We start from the raw sequence: 11247 nt of genomic DNA, 5'->3' as shown, positions 1-11247 counted from the left end.
AAATTCCTTGGAGCCTCCGAAGCTTCTCGCACAGATGCCCTCAAGAAGATTTGGGACTATATCAAGCTCCACAAATTCCAGGTCTTTCAACCTCCTTTTCCTTCAGTATTTTCTTCCAAGATTATTATTGCCACTGCGCTTTACCGAAGCCTGCTCTCAATATTATTGGTGGAAAGATTACAGAGAACATGTTAATCGTGGTTATTACCCTGGAATTTTTAATCATGTTCTCAATCACTTTGCCTATATTTTCTTTAAACTAGATAGGGAAAATATAGTTTAAAGAAAATGTAAAACATTTTGATAAAACTAAATTTGCATTTTAACAATAATTTGATTAATAATACTTTTGCTAAATATTGAAAATTTTAATTTTAAATTATATTTATTGCAGTCGAAGTAATTTATTTATAAAATAAGATATTTGTCCGCCGGAGAATATAGAGCAGTTTCAACTTTCAACCAGTGAGAAGGAAATATTTCCTCTTGCATAAATAAAAGAACGTAGTAATTAGTAAGATGGTCGAACCGTTTCAATATCTCAATTCAACATTCCTTCCTCTAAATTTTGGCACATTTACTGAAAATACAGGGGAGATTATAGCAAGAAACAAAAAGTACCCATTATTCTATTCTAACTTACCAAATATCAACCAAAATTGGTGAACAGAATACAAAATTTCTAAACAAATGGAACAAGAAAGCGATCTCATTTAGTACCAAGACGATATCACCTCCTCACCAGGCAAAGAACCTCTTTTCCTCTTATCAACATATCAGAACAGCTCATATGAGATCCCATAATTCATCTTATCACAATTTGCAACTGCAGCGTACAGAAACACTAGTTCAGCAGCCACCAGAAAACATATGTCCATTAACAATTTAACACAAAGGAATTATTTCACACCTGTCACCAAATGTGTCAATCATCTAGATAATAATACGACCCAGCAGACTTTTGCTCTCTGTCCTTAGTTGAGTCCAATTTGTTGATTCTTGGTCGGTAATTGGTTGGGTCCCGCCTAAAAGTGATGTCCAGATGCTGTAGAGTGCAACAATGTGCAATAGTGAGCACCAAACACCATCCACACACAAGCAAGGTGTAACAGGAAATTTCAAATGAATAGGGCAATGAATCTAGAGGGCAATCATGTAGCCAAAAAGAGAACTGCAAGACTCACAGATAAGAAGAGATTCATGCCAGTCAACAAGGACTGAGGAGAATTTGCAGTACAATCCACTGATGGCTTCCCTTCATACACAATAACTCGATCTGCAAGGTAAGTCGCCATTATAAAATCATGCTCAACCACAAATGCAGTTTTCTTTGCATGGAGGATAAACCTCTTTATGACTTTAGAAGCAACAATACGCTGCTCAGAGTCAAGATATGCACTCGGTTCATCTATCAGATAAATATCTGCTGGCTGCATGAAATAAAAAAAAAACAAAGAAGTGCATTAGGCAGACTAAAAAGGTCACAAATGCTTAGATTTGGAATTTGAAACTCAAGTACAGAACAAAAAGTGTCATACCCACATTTTCCTGAAACAATAAAAGGAAGGGAAAACTGAACAAAAAAAAAAAAAAAAAAAAGAAACAGAACAAGGTAACTCCAAATTAGAATCGCCTAAAACCAAATCAAACTTAATCTATCTCATCACTTAACTTCATATAGCTACAACTTCTTTCCAGTGAAATTATGACACAACAGTTCTCAATTCCTAGCGTTCACTAGTGAACCACCTCAAATTTCATATTTAATGTAAAAGAAACATGTTTAGCAAATTCTAAATGAAGACGGTAATAAAAACTATGCATTGGCCCCTCAGTGTACTCAAAGTAAATTTTATGTGCCCTTCAGAATTAAGGGCAGAGGGTTAACAACTATAACCATATGCACTAAAATGAATGGAACACCAGTCCATACACAAGTAGATATTTGTGTGGATAAATGCAGATGTAAGCATTTACCTAGATATGTGAGGATCCAAAAGGTAACCCTTAGGATAAAATAAGGTATGGTCACCCACCTATTGTCGGCAACTCCAACAATTTAGGTTCAAAACCAATCACATTTCAAACTTGTCGGGATTTACAGGAAATTTGGAACATCTATATTTCAATTTATCTATATCCTTAACTTTTGGGTAATCTAGAAACACTTACCTTCCCAAGGCATAGACATAACGCAACTCTTTGCAACTCTCCTCCAGAGAGATTCACTACTTCCTGATCCATCAATTGTTCGATGAGAAGAGGCTTCATCACATCTGAAACAAACTGGGGATGCATGTATGAATCACGTATCTTTTGATGTAGCAAGTGCCGGACTGTAGATTGAAATTTGGGACTGATCTTTTGGGGCTTGTATGAAACATTAAACTCAGGTATCTCCACATCAGAACCTTCTACGCTATCAGGTTTCAACAAACCAGCCTGCAGGTTTGTCCAATAATATTAATCAACTTATTCAAAAGACGAGATTTACAACGACTTAAAAAAAGTACCATAATAAATGCACAAATGATGAAAAAGCAAAATACCAGCATACGAATAAATGTGGTCTTCCCTGTCCCATTCTCACCAAGCATTACAATAATCTGAGAATCAGTAAATTCACCCTCAATCACTTTAAGTTTAAAATTGCCCTGAGTTTTTGTCATGGTTGGGTATCTGTATCGTGCATAGGTTTCAATTTCCTCAGCACTTTCCTGTGGGGTCTCTGCAACCTATAACAAAAGGGAAACATAGAGGTAAAAACAGGAACTTCAAGACAAATGATGGGTACACAAATGACAAAAGTAACAGGTTTACCTTGAAGGTCAAAGATTCATCTCGAAATCTTAGATTTTCCGTAGGGACAAATCCAGCCAAGAAGATATTGATTCCCTCTCTTACAGAAAAGGGAAGGGTTACAACTCCATATGCACCTGGTTTTCCATACAAGCAGCAAATGAAGTCCGATAAGTAGTCCAGGACGCTAAGATCATGCTCGACCACAATCACATAGCTGAAATACATAGTGTAAAAGAGTAATGGTTCTAATTAGATCCATTTGAACTATAAGAAGCATTTGAAACTTAGGACTAATGAAGATTTAACCTATTAGGCCTGAGCAGAGATCGAACGACTTGTGCTGCTTTCAGTCTCTGTTTCACATCAAGATAACTCGAAGGCTCATCAAACATATATATCTCTGCATTCTGTATGGCAACAACAGCAATAGCAAATCTCTGGAGCTCTCCACCAGATAAATCTCCAACATTACGGTCTATAACCTGGTTCAGTTCAAGATCAACACAGAGTTCAGCCTTCATTTCTCTCTCATCTTTTTGGTCAAGCACCTGCCCCACATTGCCTTGGACTGCCTTTGGAATATGATCAACATACTGTGGCTTGATGATGGCCTGTTCAATGTTAAAACTATCAATAAATATCAAGGCAAAAGAGGGAACTACAGGACACTTCTCAAAGTTGCTATATTCATGGCTGCAGAGATACAAAACATTTTAAGGTTGACAAGAGAAACTAACATTTATTATTTTAAAGTTGACAAGAGAAACTAACATTTATTATCAATCATTGAATTTTCTTTTGCAAGCTCCATAGTTCTGTAGCTTTAGATTACAAGAAGGAACATTCTAGATGATCATATATCCTAACTGCAATATTGAAACTAACATTTATTATCAATCATTGAATTTTCTTTTGCAAGCTCCATAGTTCTGTCGCTTTAGATTACAAGAAGGACCATTCTAGATGATCATTTATCCTAACTGCAATATTACAAATTGGTTCAACTTTGCATATGTTTCCCCCCATTGAGACTTAAAATGAAATTCAACACCAATGCTGGGAATATAATAAAAGTAGAAAAAACAGAAAGGTCACAGTTAAACTATTTCTGAAGCTTTGCATATACTGTATCCCAGAATATATGTTTTATGGAACAACTATTTACATCTAGGAAAGTTAGAAGTTGAAGCAAACACACAACCTAACTTTTTAGGTGTCAAGAAAACTCTGGAACAAACTAGCAAGATGAAATAGAGATTGCCTTGACATGGTATGTGACTGGATTCTGTCAAGTTCTGCTATTATTAAACTCTCATCATATGCTCACAAAAACCTATAAACCAATTAAAAAAGAAACATGCAAGTTGAAGATGCAGAATCAAAATCTATGAAAAGAAGCACCTTGAGATTATCTTCCAAGATGCGTGTAAAATAATTCTGCAACTCAGATCCTCGAAAATAGGTCAAGATTTCCTGCCAATCTGGAGGGTTCTGCAAATGGATTGTCCAAATAGGAAAATAATTAACACGCATAAAGAAGCAACTAATGAAACAAAGCCTCAGAGAATTACATTGAAACGACCCAAGTTTGGCTTTAGTTTCCCAGCCAGAACTTTAAGGGCAGTTGATTTTCCTATGCCATTGGTTCCAACCAGACCAAGAACTTGCCCAGGCCTTGGAACTGGTAACCTAAATTCCAATTCAAAACCATATAAAAATGGGGGTGGGGGAAGAAAGAAACAGAAAAAAAAAAGGAAAGATTAGAAAAATTTCCAGGAAAAGAATGAACAAACCAACCTGTGTAATTTGAAAGTATTGGGACCATATCGATGGGTTGTATCTTTATCCAAATCTCTTGGTAAGTTGATGATTTGAATTGCTTCAAATGGGCATTTCTACATCAGAAGATCAGGCGTTCAACTTCAGTCATATGCTCTTTTCTATCCCACAAACAAACAGAGACCAACATGAAAATGATATCAGAGTAAAACTACATACCTTGACACAGATACCACAACCAATGCACAACTCCTCAGAGATAAAAGCAATCTTTGAGGCAGTAGAAACCTCAATACAAAGCTTCCCTGAAGACAGAGAAACAAAAGTGAGACAAATACTTTGGAGTACCAGAAGACATAAACTTGACCCAAGTAACAACCGACTAAGAGTGTGTTTGGATTGAGGGGACGGGAAGGAAAGGAAAGTAAAGGAAACAAAACCCCCTCCCCTTGTTTGGATAAATTTTTAATTTAAAGAAAGGGAAAGAGGTAAAAACCAAATAACCTTTGGTTTCTTTTGTAAATCCAATTTTTTTAATACCTCAATTTGGAGGAAAAGCTAGAGAAAAGAAAGTTGATAATTTTTTTTTATAAAAAGATTATTATATTTATCTTTTTATTAATACTAAAAACCTAATAAAAAAAAAACCTAAGCAGATCACAATTATCTTATAATTTTTTTAAAGTCATCTCTTTTTTAAAATAAGTTTCACATATCTCTTTCAATATAAAAACTACTGATATAGTAAAAATTATAAGATCAGATAAGATAACAAACATATCACGATTCAGTGCTCTAAAATCACATGCAACGAAAGATTATAATTGAAAAAAATTATTATAATGAATCATTTTTTTTTCACTCTTTATCCAAACAATGATTATTACTTATCCAAACATAGCGTAAGTGTCCAACTAGACAGTTACAAGAATTAACAAAATTCAAACTCTCCTTGTTACGCTCATGGATTCTCCAACAATCAACATCGTCTGGGAAAAAAAGTTGATCGATGCAGGTGAATCTAATGTGTGTTGTCGTGGGATTAAAAATTTATTAGCAAAAACTATGATAAGAAAAGAATTCTTTAAGTTAATTCCATTAAGATGAAACTTCATTAGATTACCCCCAATTTCTAATCTCTGAAAACAGGAAAACCCAACAGTTGATTTTCCATACGAAGATTAAAAATTAATCAGTAACGGCAAGAGTAAATGTTAGGTTAGATTACCAGTTTTAACAACAGGACAGCTCTTCTTGCACTCTTGGCGGCACTTCTTCGGCTTGCAGCGATCGGAGCTGACAATCGCAATACGCGTCAACCGATCCGCCATCTCCCCCCTCTGATAATTAACAAGGAAAAAAGCAAATCAAAAGCTTTACTTCTACTAGGTCTAGGGCTGGTGGAAATTGAAGAACAAAACAGAGAGCGTGTGCTTGGATTGGGACAGAGATGAGCGTAGAGCACACGCAACGCACGTGGAAGAATTTAGGGTTTTCTTATCTGTTACTGTCCGTGTTATTTATCCTTCTTGAGGATGTCGGTTCTTTTTGGGCCAGGTATTGGATCCATTGTGAAATTTTATAGGCCCAAAATTGAGGCTGTTTAAACTGCACGCCAATCCCTTTTTTTTTTTTCGTACTTTTTTTTAATTACAAATAAGAGGTTCTTCAAGTAATTTAAACAATAGATATGATAAATTTTTTAAATAATTTTGTTTTATTTTTTATTTATTTCAATGAGTATTATATGGCATGCTTTTCTTTGTATCTTCATAATTATGATTTATTATTTCCAAAAATACAAAAAAATCAGTCACTCAAATCAATTTGCATGTTTTTTAATTAACAATATTTGCATATTGATACACTCAAATATAGTAATACATTTTTCATATTTTAATAAAAAAAATTTTACTTTCTAACCAATTTTTTAATATGAAATAACTTAATGTCATAAAATAAGATTTTATAATATTTATTTAAGTACGTGAAAATTTATTGTTAAATTACTTATTAATTTATACCAAAAAAAATCACTTATTAACTAAAAGTTTAATTATTTATATTTTATTATTCAATTTAATAATACATTAATGCCACATGTTTTTTTAAAATATATATATATATATTCACATGCAACTTAGGTGATTATATAATCTCTGATAATTTGTATAAGAGCACGATTGTTGCAAATTTTTTTAATTATATTTCTAGACTGTCATGTTAAATCATAATAAAATTCATCTAATTTTATAAGTAAAAATACATTTTTTATAAATGAAACTACTGAGAATTGAATTGAAACTAAGAATTCAACACTCAATGTGTATGTAAATTTACTTTTGATAAATAAATATTCTAATTCAAGTCGACTCATTTTAGAACTACTCTTTTGTTTGCCAAATGCAGAATTTACTAGTATAAAAAAGTGGATTATTTAAAGCAATAATGGTGTGATCATTTTCAGATTCATCCTGAATCAACATCAATAAGACTGTAAGCAGCTAGCTTCCTCAATTTTCTCTCCTGAATTATTTGTCTCAACTCCATGGCCTCTTTCCATCCTCCTGCACTAACATACATGTTCGCCAGTGAAATATAGTATCCAACATTCTCAGGTTCCAATCCAAAAAGATGTTCTGCAACCTTTCTTCCCATCTTGATATTTCCATGATAGTTACAAGCACTTAACAAGGCTCCCCAAACTCCAGGTTCAGGCTCTCTTGGTATCCGCTTGATAAATTCATAGGCTTCTTGGAATTTTCCTGCTCGGCCCAACATATCAACAATGCAGACCTGGTGCTCAGTAACTGGTTCTACTCCATATTCACCCAACATACGGCTATAATACCAAAGCCCTTCATTGACAAGCCCCGAATGGCTGCAAGCTGATAAAAGATTTATGAAAGTGCTTTTGGACGGTCTAATTCCAGACTGGCACATTTCATGAAATAGTTGAACTGCCATTTTACAATTACCATGGTATCCATATGCTGATATCATAGAATTCCAACTTGCGACAGATTTTTCCTTTGACTTTGTAAATATTTGGCAGGCTACGTCTAGCCTTCCACAATTGCTGTACATATCCAGAAGTGCTGCAGATATGAAAGAATTCTCAAAAAATCCAAACCGCAATGCATAACCATGGATTTGTTTTCCCTGCCTTAAAAGCCCAAGCTGATTGCAAGCAGAGAGAAGGGCAACAATGGTGATTTCATTAGGTTCAAATTCAAGAAAGTGAAATAATTCAAGGGCTCTTTTTCCATCCTTATTCTGGGAAAAAGCAGATATCATGCAGTTCCATGAACATAAGTTGCGACTTGAACAGAAATCAAACACTGATCTTGCACTCTTAGTGTGACCACATCTGCCATACATAGTAATTAATGCATTCTGCACTCGAGTTTCTGATCCCACAAAAGTTTTAACAGCAAGGCCATGCAGGGATTTTCCTTCATAAATCAAGGCAAGATTCCCACAAGCTGATATAACATTTACAAGGGTGATAGAATCATACCTAACATTTGTTTCCTGCCTCATCCAATTAAATGTAGCTAAAGCTTCTTGGAAATGGCCATTATTTGTACAGCCAACAATTATAGTGTTCCAACAAGCAATGTCCTCTTCAGCAGAAAGTCTCTCTAGCAACATAAAAGCAGCTGATAAGTCCCCACAATTAATATACATATGCATGAGGGAATTAACAGCAAGAATATTGCTTGAAAACCCTGCCTTTAGCTGCCAGCAGTGAATTGATTTACCAAACATAAGGGAATTGGGGGAAATGCAAGAGGAAATAACAGCCAATACAGTTGGCAAACTCAACTGTGAACGCTGATGGATCAGTTTCTTAAATAAACTTTGAGCTTCTTTTGAATGCCCATTTCGGCTGTAGCCAGAGATCATTGTATTCCATGAGACCAAGTCTCTTTTGGGGATAGTATGGAACAAAAACTCAGCCTTGACTACACGATTGCATTTTGAGTACATGTCCAACAGGCTATTAATCACCCATACATCTGATATCATCTGTTTACGAATTGCACATCCATGAATAGCTCTCCCTTCTCTTAATAGCATCCACTCTGCACAAAATGATATTAAGGTAACTAAAGTTGCTACATCAGGCTGAACATGTCCTGTTAGTTGCATTTTGTAAAGCAGATCAAATGTTTCTAAAATCTTTCCGCTTGAGGCAAAACCTCCAATCATTGCATTCCATGAAATGGCATCCTTATACACCATTTCTTTAAACACTGATTCTGAAGCTTCAGTATCTCCATAATGTGAATATAATGAAATCAGAGAGTTGGAACAGGACATGTCAGAGTTGTACCCCTTTTTTATTCCCCACGCGTGAATGACCTTACCAGAACTTAATTCCCCCAAAGCAGCAGATGCTGAGATAGCACCTGACAAACTCACACTATCCACTCTAATTCCCAAATAAATCATCTCTCTGAAACACCACAAGGCCTTTGAGGAATCACCATTATAAAGAAAACCATTTATTATTGAATTCCAAGAAACAACATCCCTATATTCCATCCATGCAAACATAGACTCAGAAGAGGTCAAGTCACCACATTTAGCATACATGTCTAATAGAGCATTACATAAACTACAATTCCAAAGCATCCCCACTTTAATGCTCAAACAGTGAAAACTCTTCCCATTTTTCAAGTACTTCATATGAGATAAAGCCGACACAATAAGTATCAAAGTAGTAGAATCAAAACCACCAACCACTTCAGTCATTTCAACAAAAAACTGCATGGCAACTCCATAAGACTTATTTTCGACAGCAGCACTGATTATAGCGTTCCAAAGGATCACATCTTTGTCATAAAATTCTTCAAACAAAGCCAAGGATGAGTTGAAATCTTTGGCTCTTGAATATGCAATGAGGAGAGAGGTGCAAGCTGGCAAGTGAACTAAAGCACCAATCTTGATTGCTAAGCAATGGGAGATTGTAGCTGTTACTAGGTTGGGTCTTGCCATGGAGGATTTAAGGAGATCAAGGACACGGTAGAATTGGGTATAGAGCTGATGTGGGTGTCTTTGGGGCATTTTGGCAAATGGTTGAAGGACAGTAGAAAACTGAAGCGAGTTAACAGAAAAGATTTGATGAGCATTTGGGAAGAGGCCATATGATTCAATAAACAAGATAGGATGTTTGAGCTTCCAGCCAACGATAACTCTATTTGAAAAAATTTGACGCTGAGGCAACAGGGCTGAACAGTACCCCCTTAGTCTTATCAAGTCTCTTGGGGAGTTGGCTTTTGATGACTTAACTGCCAAACAACTACCCATTCATACCCTTCTGGGGTGGAGCGGTAATATCGCAGTGTAAATATTCATCTGTTGTCTGTTATCTGAATTGATAGAAACCAGTGGATTTTCTGATTACGTACGATAAAATTACATTGGAGCAGTAGTTCCAGTCATGACCACGAAGTGGAGGTTGATAGCGCTCACAATCCCAAGTCTCTTTAAAGAAATAAGGAGTAAGGAACTGCACCAGTGTGATGTTTACTGAAACAATCGGAAACCCAAACTAAACATGATATACGATCAACTAGGCCTCAAGCTTTGGAACTATTTTCCGACTCGCATGGTTTATGACTTTATGTTACCACCAAAGGGGCTTTTGAGACGAGAGTTCAGATTTGAAAAGCCAAAAAGCATTTCAAGCCAAGGGTTTTACAAGTAAAGAAAAAGCACATATTAATCATCATCTTATCAAATGAAAGCAGTAATAAGCCAGCCATGAATACAACATTATTGGTTTTTGTCAATGTGTTAGGAGTGAGACCAACTTTGATCAGATTTTTGTTTCTCTTTTTCTGTCTCCCAAAACTTGCCAACAAAGGCAAAAGATTTCTGTTTAACCCAAGTCAGAATGAAATCCATAAATGTAAAGTTACCAAAGGTGACTATAATGACATTATCTTTCGCCCTATTTCCGACTAGTTCTTTTGTTAGTCTAAAGGACTTTAAAGGTGGCATTTTCAAAGTACGAGCTGGAGCCGCCCAAATAGGTCTCAACTGGTTGCTCCCAGGTTGTGATGCTGTTGCTGTTGGTTGAGAAATGTTGATCGACTGACCACTAGGAAGAGAAACCCCATCTACCAAATTGAGTTAAGGAGAGATGAGTTGCGAGAATTGTGTATTGGAAAAGGAAAAACTAAAAGAGTGAAATTGATATAGAAAGCAGAACATCAACAAAGAAAGTCTTGTAAAATACAACCAAATAAGCATTTGAGCACAACTTAATTGCAACATAATTCCACAAAAAAAAAAAAAAAGAAATTCAAAACAGTTATTGCAAGAACTAATAAAACTAATACTAAAAAAAGAAAAAGAAGTTTTAACATACAAACAAAAGTCGAAGTACCAATAATATAAGAAATGTAAAATTGAGCTCTGTTTTTCGAACCCCTTAAAAAAGTTTCATTTTGCCAAGGACCCAGTAACGAATATGATGTTACTTGGTTCTCCTAATAACATATGTTACTTGGTTCATTTGATACTGGGAGAGAAAACTCAAGAAAAAAGGAAAAAGCAAGCTACTTTGGGAGAGAGGTGGGGATGAAAGCCAAGAAGTAGAGATAGAGTGAGTGGTGGAAGCAGATGGAAAGTAAACGGCTGAGAATACGTAGA

General features: G+C 35.4%; 2 protein-coding genes across 2 annotated transcripts; both read right to left on the bottom strand.

Annotated features, from left to right (window-relative positions):
* Positions 1–466: 466 nt before the first annotated feature.
* Positions 467–6076, bottom strand: ABCE2 (RNAse l inhibitor protein 2). Its single transcript, XM_089745887.1, has 12 exons — positions 5810–6076; positions 4801–4886; positions 4600–4697; positions 4374–4491; positions 4204–4293; positions 3109–3413; positions 2821–3016; positions 2550–2735; positions 2173–2442; positions 1185–1430; positions 911–1045; positions 467–826 (listed from the first exon to the last, which is right to left on the bottom strand). The coding sequence occupies exons 1-11, from the start codon at positions 5910–5912 to the stop codon at positions 926–928; spliced, it is 1818 nt and encodes a 605-aa protein (XP_089602013.1). The 5' UTR covers positions 5913–6076; the 3' UTR covers positions 467–826; positions 911–925.
* Positions 6077–6906: 830 nt separating this feature from the next.
* On the bottom strand, positions 6907–10937 carry LOC149513938 (Tetratricopeptide repeat (TPR)-like superfamily protein). Its single transcript, XM_089745885.1, has one exon. The coding sequence runs from the start codon at positions 9895–9897 to the stop codon at positions 7051–7053; it is 2847 nt and encodes a 948-aa protein (XP_089602011.1). The 5' UTR covers positions 9898–10937; the 3' UTR covers positions 6907–7050.
* Positions 10938–11247: the final 310 nt, after the last annotated feature.

This window comes from Durio zibethinus, chromosome 17, assembly GCF_047325235.1.
Source record: "Durio zibethinus cultivar Kanyao isolate XHJ-2024 chromosome 17, ASM4732523v1, whole genome shotgun sequence".
Taxonomy (NCBI): Eukaryota; Viridiplantae; Streptophyta; class Magnoliopsida; order Malvales; family Malvaceae; genus Durio; species Durio zibethinus.
Note: the sequence above shows the minus strand (reverse complement) of the source record. Positions and strands in the feature narration are given on the sequence as shown.